Consider the following 16,745-nt stretch of genomic DNA (forward strand, 5'->3'; position numbering starts at 1 on the left):
CCTCGTTCAGTCTTCTAGCCGTCCCATCGAGCCTCGCTGTCATCATCTGCTACCGCCTCATTGACGTTAGGCTCCACGTCCAGCTACAAACATAAGCTCCACTAAGCTGTGGCCTTCGTCCGAGCTTCACCTATATTTCTCATGTGACACTTCTAGTGTCACACCTTGTGGCTAATTACCAAAAGAAAGAGATTAGATATTTTGTGTTGATTTTCATTTGTCCTGCCGTTGTTCCGAACTAAAACTACTACAAATATACCATTTTTTCAGTCTCATGTCTAACACTCTCCGATAGAACTTTGTTTTCTTGTTTTTTTTTTTTTCTTAGCTTCACTTCTAAATGTCTTATCTCTTTCTCTTTCTTCATCATTCATGTCTCCTTTTATCCATATACTTTTGAAATGTCGACTTCTTGGTAATTTTCCTGTTTTTTGCTCAAATTTCTTCTGCTGCCATTTGTGAACTTAATTTGATCTTTATGGGTCAACTTTTTCCCCTTCTGCATATTTACCCATTCTGTGCACCTCCTCTATTTCCTTTTCTACTTCTTGCTCTTCATCTTGTACTACTTTTCTTGCCAATTCTCTCTTTTTTATCTCTCAGGGACCAATTTAGGTTGTTTTTCCTTTAGTCCATACACTACTCTACGCATCTTTTTATTTAATTAGCTTAATTACTGCATCTTTGGCATTCTTCTGCACTTGTTGATGAACTATTTCTTTACGAATTACCCATAGTTTGAGAACCATTGATATAGACTCGTGATACTTTCAATATCTCAGTTGCTACCTCACATTTAGCACTGATTTCTCTGGCAGAGGTCAATCTCAGAGGGCAGCACAAGGTAGTGAGACAGCAGTAAGCTTCTCTTCAGGGAGTGAAGGAGAATCTAACTACCATTCAGCCTTATGAGGTTCTGTTAATATAACAGAAGAGAGAGCTTGTTAGATTTTGCTGCAAACAAGATATACCAATAACTTACCTGATATTTATCAAGTAAAGTCTTTAGGTCTTCAAAAGCCTTCTCTGCAGCAAGTGGATCCTTCACAACTTCGGGTATGTTGACGAAAGTGTCACGCACTTCCTCTGCTTCTTGGAAAACATCTAAAGCACAGGACAGGCCTGGTGCCTCGTCAAAGTCCCCTATATCCTCAGCCATGGGCACCATCTTTACTGTCTGCGGAAAAAAAGTCAACCACAAGTAGTACATTAATAAAAATTCTTGGGGGCATACATCATGAGATAAGTAAACATTCAGGAGCCTGTGAAGGTACTACAATGTATACTACTCACCATACCACTCCCACAAAATGAGAAATGAGAAACCCCTAGTATGGTAAGCCCCGTCAATTGTAGCAGGATACTGAGTTTTTTAGGCAACTGTTTAGGTCACCTCCCTACCTGGCCAGGGCTGTCAAAACCAATGCAAGACACATGCATTGGGTCCTAAGAATCAACATGGTATCCAATGGGCCACTGTGCAGCCCACTACTATTAGTGCTACAATATTCCAGTGAAATTAGGTCATCAAAAAATATGTGTTGTGATAGTTATGAGCACAGTATATATTTGGTTTGAAAGGTCATCTCAATATTTACCTAGTATCAACATAGATAATCACTTCCCAGAAACTTAATAGTAAATAGTTATACCAAAAGACATGAGATTTTAATGCGAAAAAGGCTCAAGATGAACAAGAGGCTTCCAAAACTCCTTGGTATTACAAAAAGCAAAGTCTTGGAGCAGTTAGAATCCATCAAAAAAGAAATCATCAGCTCTCACTAAGAAAAGGCCTTCCATGCAGATCAAAAGGCAGTCAACAAGATCAAAATGAACCCAGGATACTTCTACAGATGTGCAAAACAGTTTGTACAATCCAAGCCTGTTATTGGCCCATTAACTGATGATAATAGAACAGAATTCACAGACCCAGGAGATTGCTGAATTACTGAAAAATCAATATAATTTTTTTTCTAAGCCTAAACAGAATAAAGTAAGCAATAATCACTCTTTGTTCTTCAGAAAGGATCCTGACTTGAGCTCAAATGGCCTAAATAACATCAAAGTGTCAGAAGAATGTATCAAAAAAGTAATGTGCTCACTTTCTAGTACTTCCGCTCCTGGCACAGATGGTGTCCCGGCCCTCTTCCTCAAAAACTGTATGTTATTGCAGAAACCTCTAAAATTGCTGATGGAGGAATTCTTGAAATAGTTATCTGCATAACTCATTGAAAACTGCAGCTATCATTCCAATTTGTAAAGGAGGAAACAAAAACCCTATCAACTTACTGCCCTGTGTCCCTGACCTCCCACATGGGAAAGCTGTTTGAAAGGGAGGCTGCTACTGTACAATATCTTGAGGAGTCCAATCTAATGAACGAGACTCAACATTGCTTTCAAGCTGGTTGATCATGCCTGTCAGCCTTGCTTAACAGCTATGACACTATATTGAACAACATCTCATGTATTGATGAAGGAACAGATGCCATTTATCTTGATTTCAGCAAGGCCTTTGACAAAGTGGACCACAAGGTTCTACTCCACAAACTCCATGACCTAAAAATTTCAAAGAGAATTGGGTTGCTGAATTCCTTGCAGGAAGAAAGCAGTTTGTACATGTCCAGGGGCAAGAGAGTGCAGTAAGCAATGTGATCAGCTCAGTCTCACAAGGAACGGTCCTCTGACCTGTATTATTCCTTATTCTCATGCTGGATATAAACTGTGGAATCAGTGGCAATGTAATTGGCTTTGCTAACTAGAGCTATCAATTCAAAGACTAGCTGATTCTACAGAGATCTGGACAAAGTATATAATTGGGCTGAGGTTAACAACATGCTTGTTTTGTTGTTACTTATTGTCGTTATTTAATGGGTTCCACTCCGCTAATGGGGCTCTGCAGGACTGTTCACATAAAATTTCATCATAGAGCATATGATTCACAAATAGTCATGTCATCAAGGTTATAGCACTCAGAATAAATACATCTTTAACTTCTAAAAATTCTTTATGTTCTCAATTCATTTAATCTCAAGAGGAAGTTTATTGTAGAATATTGGAGCAGCAGACTTAAAAGTGTGAAAACCTACAGCTTATGAAAATCTTGGTTCAATCAGTGTTAGTCCAACAGTTGTTCTTCAGGTATTGATCCTTTCTTACATTTGTTGAATTAAATGCAAAACATTTCTTAAATATGATGGTGAACCAGTATGCAGTAATTTATGAGTTAAAACACAGATTTTGAAAATAATTCTGGCTTTAACATGCAGTTCAATGGTAGCAAATTCCAATACAACAACAATGTAAGGATGGGATCAATCAAAAGAACTATCATGACCACAGCCAAAATTTTAGTACAGTAAAAGCCCTGGTATCCGGCCTTCTTGTATCCGGCACTTCAAATAACCGGCATATTTTTCACGAAAATCGAAAAATTGTGATAAAGATAGACGTATACCAAAAAAAAAAAAAAAAAAAAAAAAAAAAAAATAAAAAAAATCCCGCGTGTGTTTAAAATCCCTGCGCGTGGTTGTAGTTGCTCTCGCCGCCACCAGGGCTTCTCAGTCCCATTCACTTCTCCCGCCACGTGTTAGCCACCATGGTGTTACTGTGTACGAACATGGCAGGGACCCATAAAGTCAAATTGTATGTCGTTAGAAAATACCGGAAGCCACGTTGTTTTATAAATCTAATATACTTGCCAGTGGATTATCGCCCACAAAAACACCCATGGATGGACTCAGAAACATTCATGAACTGGCTCAAGCATGTGTTTGTCCCATCAGTGAAAAAAAAAAAAAAAAAAAAAAAAAAGACTTCTAGAGGACAGCAAATTTATTCTCCTACTCGACAACAATTAAGCTGAGGAACTGAGCAATGGAAACATTTTTATTGTGTATTTACCGCCGAACGTAACAAGTGTGATCCAGCCCATGGATCAAGGAGTGATTCAAAACTTAAAAAAGAATTATCGGAAAAGTTCTATGCGCAAACTAGTTTATTTTGAGGACGGTAGCATTTCCGAATTCCAACGTGGGCTTAATGTTAAAGATGCTATTTTTATGGAATCGCTAGCTTGGGAGGATGAAAAACAACAAACTCTAATGGGATGTTAGAGAAAATCATATCCGCAAATAATGTTTGAAGATCAGGAAGGGAATAAAAAAATTGAGGGTTTTCCATCGGCAAGAAAGAATCGGTGGTGAAAGAATTGAAAGATGGGTTATCGCGCTAAACTTTGCATTAGTGACGAAGCGATACAAGTGTGTGTAGATATGGACAGTGACCGAGCAGCAACATTCTCACTTAGTGATGATGAAATTTTACAATCACTTCCCGGTGAACACGCGAAAACGACAGAGGCAGATAGTGAAGAAGACGACCCTGAGATGAAAGTGTCGTGGAAGGATGCAGCGAAGGGTCTAGCAGTGTTTGTGAAATTTGCAGAACAGTGCACAAACAAAGAGGAAAAAATTCTAAGCAGAGACATTATATATTTTATGAAAGTTGGTACAAAAAGTTTAGTGAAAGAAAACTCGAGTGTAGAGGTGAATGCACCCTCTCAGCCACCAACACTGAACGCGGCCATTCACAACTCCGTCGTAAAATTATCAGATGATGAATTAGATAACTGGTAATGCTGTGATGATTATAACTGATGTATATTGATTGGATTTACTCTATACTGATAGAATTTACAATATATAGATATGTGGATGTGTTTATTATTAAAGCGAATTAAGATCTATTACTAAGTAAAAGAACAATGTAAATAAATGTATTTTTTTAAATATCCCTTCCCGTATCCGGCATTTTCTCGTATCCGGTACGTCTTCGGCCCCATTGGTGCCGGATACAAGGGCTTTGACTGTAATAAAGTAGAGCATGTACAAGATCTCAAAGTAATTTTATCAAGTAACTGTGATTTCAATGAGCATATCATGGTCCTAGTGATTTTTTTTTTTTTTTTTTTATATAAACTTTCTGACTGGATACTAAGGACATTTAAAACCCAGGATAACCACACAATGTCAATGCTCTGGAAATCCCATTATATATCTATGGAAAACAATAAGAGGAAAAAGTGCCAAATCTGACAAACCCCATAATATCACAAGGGTATGAACAATGAGGCAGAAACTGTCAACACTGTTTAGCATGGCAGAGCTGGATCACTACAGTATAACAGCTTTAGATAGAAAGCTGCCAGACTCTTCAACTGCACCCCAAGAGAGGTCCAAGATAAAAAGGGCTGCTCAGTGGACTCTTTCAAACACCAGCTGGATAAATTCCTAGCCAAACTGGAAGACAATCCCAGAATTCCAGACAGACAATACTCCTATGTGAAGGCTGAAGAAAACTGGAAGCAGACAATAGATGTTGGCCTGGTATGATAAATCCACCAAACTATATCAACTAACTCAAGTAAATAAACCAGGCAAGAAAACCAGATAAGAGAAATTGTCCATGTATTCAGGAACAAATTATTTTGGAGTGGAAAGAGTGGGTTATTCCTGTGGCATTCCAGATATCTTTAGCCTCTTCACTCCGGGGCACATCGCACGTCTGGCAGTATTAGCTGCCCGACATGCGATGTTGCGTCATAATAATCGCATTATAAAAAATAAAGTCACTGCTCAATCGTTCGTTCTCTTTCACCCATGAATTTTGATAACCATAGAAAATATGATGAAGCCAGTTTAGAGAGAATGAGGGTCACACAGGTACGACTACAATAAATATAATCAAGACGCCGACATCGGCATCATCGCGTACCCACTTGCTCTTCATGACGCCTATGTAGGCGTCACCATATGAAAGTGGTTAAGTCCCTATGGTAGGTCAAAAATAAGGTATTATTTTCATTGTGCACACCTATGCAAAATAGCATTTGAATATTAAACATTAATTTTGTAAATTATAATACATGAACATAATTTGCAATTTTCTTAGCAGAAATAGATAAAAAAAAAAAAACTTGCTACAAGCAAATCTACTACTGAATGAAACTGCTAGGATACAGTTCAGTCACTGTTAGTTAGACAATGGCTTTCACATTGTGACCCGGGTGTTCTCCAGCTCCACGTAACATTAATAAGTGCTGTTACAAAGACAATAGGGCTTCCTTGGACTTTAAGAGAGAACACAGGGTTCTGCCGTCATCTGTCAATTGCCCGAGGTACAAAAATAATCAGGCCGTTGGCATCTGTGATGACAATGACAACCCAGATGATCTTTAGAATTTGAGGTACTGAATTATTAAATACAGGTTAATTTATTTGTTAGGTTAGGATAGATGAATTTATCCTTTCATTTCTTCGACCTTAGCATCTATCAAAACAAACATGGTGTATCATTCAACTGCCGCAACTTTGTTTCTTAATAAATCGGTTTTAGCAACTTTTTTTTTATTGATTTCTGCCTAGAAAATTGCATACTACATTAATGTATTGTAATTTACAAAATCAATAATTTTCTATTGCTATATCGCATAGGTATGCACTTCTAAAAATTGACCAAAAATAAACTCTAAGACCGAGGGTGGAATAAACACACGGGATCTTTGAGCAAATATACTAAGAATTACAAATCTTAAATATGGGGATAGAGAAAATAACTATAACCCCACCCCTTGTTATAACCCTACTTATCAACCCAATCTCTCAGTACCATAGGGTTAGGATCATAGGAGAGATGGATCTATATATATAATAATCCACAAACAAAATGAATTAAAGTTCATTTTAAACTCTCAAAATAATTCTTATTCTAGCACACAAGTTTACCAGTACCTTACTGACATTATTATTTACATCGCAAACATATTATAGTATGTTGACAATAAATGTCCTGACATAAACCACTATTTGTACGAACTACTTCCTGTAAATTCACTTGTCAATATGGGCTTCAAACTGTTCACTGAACAAATGTGACAGCGGTGTCTTGCTCATCATTTGAATTACACAGATAGTCAATCTTACGTAAATCTGAACCATACCAATACAAATGAGTGGTCACCTATTTACCTGTATTAATGTAAGTACTTAAGATCTAGTTCTTTCTTACACTTGTGTCACATTTCTCCTAATCATGTTCACAATACACGGTGAGTCACATCGTTACTTAGCAACGATAACAAACTTGTGAGAATAACAGGTTACATCTGTGTTTTACATATACTACTATTTGTATACATGTTAGAGTGTATAATTTATATTACTTTTTCTGTAAATATTGGCAATTGAATTCCTTATGGCTTTGATGAAAAGACAATTTCCATGTAATAAAAGTACTGAGTAGAGTAAATATGTAGTGTAAAATTCCGAATTTACAAAAATGACAAATGCAAATTAATAAACAAGTGTTACAGTTCAGAGAAAATTGTACTGTTCATTTTTGATAGTTTGAAGGAATGACGCGAACCATGGTGTAGATAACATTAAAATAAAGGTGATTTTATGCCTAATCATTGTTCCTTTGTTTGTATCAATTGCTTGATGATTCAGTAAGTTTGCGATGTATTTTTTTCACTGAGGTAAAGTATTTACAACTATTATACTATTATCACCTATGGTGTAATCTAGCAACGATTTTTTTTTATTTTCCGATATTGTTTCCAAGATTATGTATAATAATATTCCGTTAAAACATGTTGGTATCAGTTTATACATAAACGTTTGTAAGTCTTTTCATATAAATGTGTGACAAATTAATGTTATTTATTTTTACACATAACATTAGCTGTATTTTACTTAGCAAGTTCTCGGTAGACTGATACATAACTACATCCTGCCATCTAGTGGCAAACAAATGGAATACGTTGTTGTGGCATGCGAAGTTGTCAGCTGAAATTTACATGATATTATGATATATATTAAGTGCATGACGACTTTACACACGTAGGTAAGTTTTAGTGATAATAAGCAGCACGATTGAAAGGACATTCCAAATACAAGCTTTACTAGTTGTCATATCAAGCCAATTTATTCTTTATCTGGGCTTTGTTGATAAATTGTTTAGTGACGGTCGTCTCTGTCCCGTTTCGATTGGAGTCCACAATTTCCTATTTCTAAACCTTTCCGTTGCCAAAATAACAAAACTGTTGCACAGTGTGAGCGGTAGTGGCCAGGTTGTCGAACAGTGACAGGGCAAATTGACAGGAAGCCAGTGTGACCCATCTTGACCTGACAGGTTAAGGGTCCAGCTGCACTTGAAAGGAATTAAGAGGGAAGACCTAATAACGTTCGCACCGTCGCAGTTTATTTTCCGCTGTAAATGTTAATTCAGTTTTCTTCGGCAATGGGCTGTGTAGATTTATACGAGTTTCACACTTGTTGTCTATATGTCATAGTATTATGTATATAAGAAACTTTATTTGATCATCTGTTGGTTTGGGAAAGTTCCTATACTGCCCATGAGGTTTTATTAGTACAGTAGCAATTTTATTAGTAAATGTTTATCATCCTGCATACAGTTACCACTGATTAATACAAAGCCAAAATTGGGAAACTGCATATCATATTTAGCACTATGATCCTTACTCTTGCAGGGATTACTAATTTTTTTTATCATTTGCCATTGCTTTGAGAAAATTATTCACCTTGAATTTATTTCCAGCAAAAATCACTGCAAATGAGTAATATATGTGATCTCCAACATCTGTAGGGGTTAAAGAACATAAAATAATTTCTAAGTTCCCTGAGACTGATGTCATATGACATATGCAAAGAAATAACCACCAAAGGGACCTTAATCCATTTCAATACCTTTCATCGGTCAAAATCAACAAAAATGAAAACTATTAAACCCTACTCCACCAATGAGAAAAGCTGTAAACCACAAATGAGGAACACAAATTCTGGGGGTCACCTGTATTTAATGTAATACCAACAAGACTTAAAGGACTAATCACCCCCCCCCCCCTCTCTAAAGGTAGATTATGAGGCCTCCCAGCTAACTACAGACCTGTTTGTCTCACTTGACACCTTAAAGGTATTTGAGAGAGTATTTAGCAAGAACCTAGTGAGCTTTATAGAGATGATAGGGCAGTGCAATCTGGGACAGCATTGGTTTTTGAAAGGACAATCATGCCTTTCCTGACTAAGCCAACATTATAAACAGTGTGAGGAACAGAAGAAATGTTGATGTGGTCTACCTAGACTTTGCTAAAGCATTTGATAAGGTAGACCACAAGGTGTTCCTACACAACATTTGAAATATGAGCATCACTGGAAAACTGGGACTTTGGATCCATGAATTCCAAAGTGATAGAAAACAGAAAGTAATAGAGGATGGAGCCCAGTCAAAAGTCTTGGTAGTAATTTGTAGAGTGCCACAGGGCTTGGTGCTTGGGCCCACTGCTCTTCCTGGTCATGGTAAGTGATATAGACTAGGGTGTTGGAACTTCCCCAGTGTCCTCATTCATGGATAATACCAGGATCTCTTGAGAAATTACAACCAGAGAGGATTTTGAAAGATTACAAAAAGATATGGAGGCAGTATACAAGTGGTCCAATGAAAACAACCTGGTTTAACAACAAGAAAATTTGGACTGATAAGATGAGGGCCAAACAAAAATCTAAAAAGAGTACTGGTACGCAGTGGTTGCAGAGGAAATAGAGTTGTTTGTTGATGTGTGATGACTGGCTTCAAAACATGCATAAACAACCCCACTTGATGTCAGGAAATTGCACAGCCCAGTTGGAATTGCAAACTGGATACTAAAAGAATGTAAAGAACCAATAGACAAAATAAATAACATAATAAGTTGCTTACTCAAAGAAGGAAAAATGCTGATATAACAATATATAAAGAAAGACCCAACGAATTACAGACTGGTTTCCCTTACAAGCATGGTAGCCAAAATTTGTGAAAAAGTTATAAAAAATAGATGGATAAAATATCTGGAGGAGAATATACTAAATCTGAGACAATTCAGACTGGGAAGATCATTTGCCACAAATTTGATCTGTTTTTACTCAAGACTACTAGATATAATACAAGAAAGGAACAGATGAGCTGATTGTGCTTTCCTAGGCCTACAAAAAGCTTTTGACAAAGCACTACACAAAAAACTATTAAGAAAACTGGAAACCATAGGAGGGATACAAGGTAAAATACTGAAATGGATGGAGGATTTCTTGCATGGAAGAAAAATGAGAATAGTGCTCAGAGATAAGAGCTCTAGAGGTAATTAGTGGAGTTCCACAAGGATCAATATTGGCTCCAATAATGTTTGCTATTTATGTGAATGACATGGATGAGGGTGTGGAATGTTACATGAGCTTCTTTGCAGATGATGCAAAACTGTTGAAGAAAATAAGTACTGAAACAATGTGATTCATTGCAGAGATTTGAACAGGATTTAGGAATGGAGTCAGAAGTGAGGAAGCATAATGGAATTTGGAAAAAGTAAAAAAAAAAAAAAAAGATATCAGGACAATATTAAATTGGTGCAAAGGAAGTAAGAAAATTGGGATCTGAAAAACACTTGGGAGTAATTGTTATAAAGGATGTCCCCTGATAAACAGATAAATAAACTTGTCAGAGGAACCTATAACTTGCTAAGATCAATAAAGGTGGCTTTTACTTGGATGAAGAAATAGTAGAGAAGATAATAGTCACACTGATAAGGCCAAAATTGGAGTATGCAGCGATGCTACAGTCACCCAGTACCAAAAAGAATACAGTATAAGGAAAATTGAGAGAATCCAGAGAGCAATTACAAAGATAGCTCCAACACTTTCAAAACTGTCATACGAAGAGAGATTGCCGACTCTGGAACGAAGGAGAGAAGAGGTGACTTGTTGACTGTACAGAATCATGAGAGGTATGAAGTCCTTGATAGAGAAGATTTACTAAATTGGGATCAGAGAAGTACAAGGGGACATGGAAGTTCAAAAAGGACAGTTATAGAAGAGACCTGAAAAAGAACAGCTTTCCCCACAGTGGTAAATGTCTGGAACAAACTAGATGAAACAATAGTGTGTGCAAAATCCATACATGAATTTAAGAGCAAATTAGACTTGGCGAGATACAGTGACGGGACACCATGAGCATAGCTCCCCTTCTCGTAAGATAAAACTATGTAAATACAACTAGGTAAATAAATACTAGTGCTGCTCCTAAAATGAGTCTGGATCCCCCAGACCTTTAACCACTTCAATAGAAATCAAATTCTTGCAATAGCATCAGCTGCCTGATGTACAATAATTTGATGATGCATCACAATATCCACATGATAAGATATAGAGTTACAGTCGTATGACTATTTCTTTTTTACCCTGAATGTTGACAACCACAGAAAATGCAATCAAAGGGTTCACTCAGCTACATACATATACAAAAGGCTTTTTCCCCCTTACAAGGGAGGTAGCCAAAAAACAAAGGCATAAAAACCACTCCCACCCATTTCATCCCCAACATACTCCATTTCCCTCCCTCTTATCTTGGCATCTCCTGGATGATGGGTCATCCGTGTATCTTGACCACTGCCCTGGGTCAGCAGTGTCTCAGGACACAGCACATCCACAGCAAGGTCGATTCATTAAATCTGCAACCACCTGTCTCTGCCCCCTCCATCCCCTATCCACTCCCCCTCATGCATCACAGCATCCATACACAAACATTCTCCATTCACCCCTATCTTCTGTCCTCTCCCATCCTTCCTAAACAGACATTCCCCTCTTTCCCAATGCCCCTTTTACCCCATCTATCCATCTCATCCTAGGTCACCCCCTGATGTTCACTCCATCCTCCACTGCCTTCTATACCTCTTTTACTAATCTTTCTTCACTCATTCTTTCCATGTGTCCAAACGATTCCAATACTTTTTCATCATCCCTATAACCCAACTCCCTTTCCAACCCTGTTCTCCACCTCACCTCCTCATTTCTCACTCTATCCAGTCGAGTAGCCCCTATCATACTTCTCAGACACCTGGATGCACTTGTGGCAGTGTGGTCCTTGCTTGTTGTGGAAGGGTCTCAGTTGTGTAAATATGTGGCAAAATCGAGAAGAATTGGAGAGTAGGGGGTCCATCATGAAGTGGTTCTTTTGTGAACAGTACGTGTTTTTTTGTATGTATATGTGGGATGCAGGTGGCAGTTTGTAGATGGTTGAGTAATATGTGACTTCCCATGACATTACAATATATTCACCCTCACTCCATTCAGGCAGCTTCCCTTTTAAGCCCTCCTGTATGTTCCAAAGTCCAGAGAAGTAAGTTGTGAGGTAAATGCCTTCTCTAGATCTAAGAATGTGTATTCTTAGGCAGATGGTGTGGTATGATATACAAGAAATAGCTACGGACCATCAATGAGTCCAGGTATTTTACCATGCTCTCAATGGGTTTCAGGTCAAATTGGTTTCTGCCAAGATATCACTCCTGCCACGGTTTCCATTGTCGGTAAACACTTGTTCTTCATTCCAGAGCACCTGTCTTTATTTTAATATTGTTGGATCCCAAAACACTGTCTCTTAGCAAAATCAACTCTCCTTGTTTGCAACTGGGGTACTAACCATTATCCTGATGCAATCCTCTTGTTTTGTGTACAGTTACACTCCACCAAGAAGTCTGGAGTTCCCATCTTCAGTTATCTGTGCTGAAAGCTTTGGATGTTTATCAATGTGCAAATTGATAATTTTTAAAGTTCTGAATGAAATTTTGTACAGACACAATTCCCACATCATAAGAAAACTAAGGCTTCTGTACCATAAATGTTTAAAATAAAGACCAATTGCAAGAGCAAATTGCATCAAAATTGAGAGCACAATTTCTGTGGATCTCCTCTATCAGTGTCCATTGGCAACTGATGGCATGTGCTGTGGGTATTGATATGCATACTGATAGTACTTGCAAGAGAAAGTGTCAGGATTTATAAATCAGGTGTGAACCATAAATATGATTTTTTTTATATGACAAGATGTAAGTTGTGATTTTTTTTTTTTTTTTTTTTTTCTAGTCCTTAGGTACCTACTGTAGTTCTTAAGATTTCCTTATGTTAACTGATACATATTACATAGGTGGAATTTTTTCAGAAACTAACATGGAATACTTGTTAATAAATTCTTAATTTTTACAGTTTGTGATGCAGCGCGGAGGGGAGGAGGACCAGTGGCAAAAGGGGCCTTTTGGACACTTCCTTATGAACCACCACATCACACATAATCACATGACACCACATGACCACCACATCACACACAATCACATGACACCTCATGACCACCATATGCCCCGAGACCACCATATTGCTCCACATGATCACATGGCACAGCACGATCACCATATCTCATCTCATGATCATATGTCATCAGATAACAGACATCACCACCAAAGGCAGCAGTTTGAAAATTATGTGTCATCACAGCCATGGAGTCTCACCAGTGGGCACCACCATCATTTGACTACAACACCGCCTCCACAACCACAACAACCACCGCCAGGCTTAGTCTCAACACATCACCCTAATCAAGGTGAGCAATGTGGCAGTTGCCGACAAGATTGACGAGATAAACACCATATGAGGACGGAGCCTTTATTTGTATTTGAAAAAGCTGTAATAAGCGAAACGTCGTACAAATAAAGGCTCCGTCCTCATATGGTGTTTATCTCGTCAAGGTGAGCAATCCTGATATAGTCTTGATGTACCATAGGATATATTTGATGAAACTCATGTTCATTTATTGTATTTCATTGCCATTAATCAGCACTTTTATTCTTGTGGAGACAATATCACACTGAAAACATGGAGTCAGAAGTGGTAAAGGAAAAGATTTAAGGAGGGTTGGTGGAAGGAGGAATAGTAGAGGTTATGAGAATACCCTGCTCAAGAAATGGTATTTTTAATTCAGTTTTAACAGTTTTAAAAGTCAATATGAGGCAGGGGATTTGATGTCAGCTCTTTGTAATTGATCTTCTGTTGCCTACCAGCAATACACCATGCTTTATTGTGACACTATCACTGATGCATCAACACTGATAGTACATGCACATTGTGTGGTGATAATCTGATTGTTGAGGAAAACCACAATGGTTTTGATACCACCACCAGTACGTACACTGTGCTCCATCTCCATACAGTCTCTCTTTGGTATTAAGTGTATTTGGAGACTATCATAATCAAACCAGCAACTGTTGTGTGAGGTTTGTCAAAGCCTGCTTCCAGCATAATCCATGAGCAGCAACTCCACCTATGTGGGTATGTGGCATGATGTTGCTCCCACATATTTTTCTCCACAAAAGATAACCCTCAGTGGAGAAGATGAAGGTGACACCCACAAAACATGTTGCTACAGCAAATCAACCGATTATGATGAGAAATGTTTGGAATGGGAATGATGGCTGTATGGGGGATTGCTTGGAGAAACTGTGGGGATAGTCATTACTGTGCAAGCATAGCAACATAGCCCTTGATGTGTGCTCTAAATTGATGATGATTAATTGCAAGTTTTATACATAGGTTCTACTGGACCTTCACTGGATTATGTAGGGGCAAGCTTAGGTCCTGCCCGCAGCTATTCAGTGAGCCAGGACATTTTGTCTGACATGAACATCGCCAGAAGCCCACTGCTTAGATCATCATCAGACCTTGGCATAAGGTAAGTCTATCACTGTTATTCCTTAATAGATTAATTGACTGTTGCCCCAGATTTCGTTGATAAATATCTACAGCTCCACAGTAGTTGATAGTGGTCCTTGGGCCATTCCATATATATCTCCATAAAGAAATGATGGACTGTTGTTTGTGTTATGTTACTGTAGGTCTGTTTCTGTGTCAAAAATTAGTAAGAGGAAGAGAAAAGGAACAGTTGCTAATTTTCAGCTCTTCTTAAGTGGGGTGTTTCCAGTCAGTGAAACTTGGGCAACAATTGTTATTATTCAGCAGCTTGTACATACATATACCAAGGGCCTTTTCCCCCTTACAAGGGAGGTAGCCAAAGTCAAAGTCATAAATCCACTCCAACCCATTTCATCCCCATATACTCTACTCCCATTCACCATCCCTCCCTCTTTTCTTGACTCCTCCTGGATAACGGGTCATCCTTACATCTCACCCACTGCCCTGGGTCAGAAGCAATGCAGCAAGACACAGCACATCCACAGCAAGGTCACTTCATTTAATTGGTGACCCCCTTCTCTGTCCCCTCATACAGAAAAGAGAAGACGGGGAGAAATCCCTTCGGACTATGTCAAAATATCATTGACACGCGCTCCCTCATCCCCCCCATCCCCCATGCACTCCCTTCCATGCATCACAGCATCATCCATACATGATGCTAAATTGTTGAGGAAAGTGAAAACCGAAATGGATTGCGAATCACTACAGGGAGACCTGAATAAGGTTTGGAAATGGAGTCAGAAATGGGAAGTGGACTTCAACATTAAAAAGTATAGCATAGTGGAGTTTGGAAAATAGTAAAATTAGAGTATCAGGACAATATACAATTGGAACTAAGGAAGTAAAGAAAGTGGGATCTGAAAAAGATCTGGGAGTAATTATCTCAAACGACTTGTCCTCAGATAAATAAATAAACAAAATTGTCAGAGAATATAACTTGCTAAGATCAATAAAAGTGGCATTTACCCTTTTGGACAAAGAAATTATTAAAAAATATTAGTCGCACTAATAAGGCCTAGACTGGAATATGCAGTGACATTATGGCCACCCAGCACCAAAAATAATATAAAGAAAATTGAAAGAATCCAGAGAGCAATCACAAAAAGGGCTCCATCACTTTCAAACTTGTCATATGAAGAGCGACTGGCTAAATTGGAGTTACTGACTTTGGAGCAAAGAAGAGAGAGAGGCGACCTAGTGACCATCGATAGAATCATGAAGGGCACGGAAATGCTTGATAGAGAGGACTTGTTAAATTGGGATGAGAAACACAAGAGGACATGGAAAGAAACTCAAAAAAAGATAGTTACAGAAGAGATCTGAAGAACAGTTTTCCACACAGAGTGGTGGACACTTGGAACAAACTGAACGAAACAACAGTGTGTGCAAAAACCATACACAAATTTAAGAGCAAACTAAACACTGCGAGATACAAAGGCAAGACACAACTAGGTAAATCCAACCATTCTCCACTCACCCCTATCTTTTATATTCCTCAACAGACATCCCCCTCTTTCCTAAAACCCCTTTTACCCCATCCATCCATCTCATTCTTGGTTGCCCCCTAATGTTCACTCCTTCCACTTGTACTTGACCAAATATTGGTTTGAATAATGGACACAGCAAAATTTAATGATATTCACTAACTGCAACCCACAGCAAGAACCTTAGTTTATATTGTGACCCATAATACTTAGGTGGAATAAGATATATATGTTATATATATATATATTATACATATATATTATGCATATTATATATATATTATTGTGTGTATTTATATATATAAACATACACAGACATATAATTATATAAAAAAAATAGATATAGTACAATATCAAAGTGCGGAGAGTAAGTCTGAGTTCACTAAAAAATTATTAAAGACTGACAGGAATATAAAAGGTAAGCATATGAAATTAGTAAAGACGGGGAAAAAATAAAAATACGTTTGATACGGAACTGTCAACAACTAGCTGTTCAATCGTTACTCATCAAATAAGGTTGTTCCAGTATTGGAACAACTTTGTGTGTGTGGGAGGTTATGCAGATTTATGGGATAGGAGGAAAGCTTTTGGGAGCTGTCAAGAGTTTTTATGTGAGTAGTAGAGCATGTGTTAGGATTAGAAA

At 37.9% G+C, this 16,745-nt stretch overlaps 2 protein-coding genes across 4 annotated transcripts in view; one reads left to right on the top strand and one right to left on the bottom strand.

Annotated features, from left to right (window-relative positions):
- The window catches only part of Tbcd (tubulin folding cofactor D), a 47,119-nt gene extending 39,944 nt beyond the window's left edge, over positions 1-7,175 (bottom strand). The window contains exons 1-2 of one of the 2 annotated variants that reach the window (XM_076202128.1): positions 7,026-7,175; positions 983-1,177 (exon numbers count right to left, since the gene is read on the bottom strand). In XM_076202128.1, coding sequence (XP_076058243.1) covers positions 983-1,168 — 186 coding nt within the window. In that variant the 5' untranslated portion in view covers positions 1,169-1,177; positions 7,026-7,175. The remainder of the gene's footprint in view (positions 1-982; positions 1,178-7,025) is intronic. The other variant, XM_076202129.1, reaches the window with a different exon arrangement.
- A 576-nt stretch (positions 7,176-7,751) lies between these two features.
- LOC143035275 (uncharacterized) overlaps positions 7,752-16,745 on the top strand; it is a 45,213-nt gene continuing 36,219 nt past the window's right edge. For both annotated transcript variants that reach the window (XM_076202130.1, XM_076202131.1), the window contains exons 1-3: positions 7,752-7,902; positions 13,083-13,473; positions 14,460-14,598. In XM_076202130.1, the coding sequence (XP_076058245.1) occupies positions 13,089-13,473; positions 14,460-14,598 (524 nt within the window). In that variant the 5' untranslated portion in view covers positions 7,752-7,902; positions 13,083-13,088. The remainder of the gene's footprint in view (positions 7,903-13,082; positions 13,474-14,459; positions 14,599-16,745) is intronic.

Source organism: Oratosquilla oratoria, chromosome 18 (assembly GCF_046742065.1).
Source record: "Oratosquilla oratoria isolate Oo_2021 chromosome 18, ASM4674206v1, whole genome shotgun sequence".
NCBI classification, from domain to species: Eukaryota; Metazoa; Arthropoda; class Malacostraca; order Stomatopoda; family Squillidae; genus Oratosquilla; species Oratosquilla oratoria.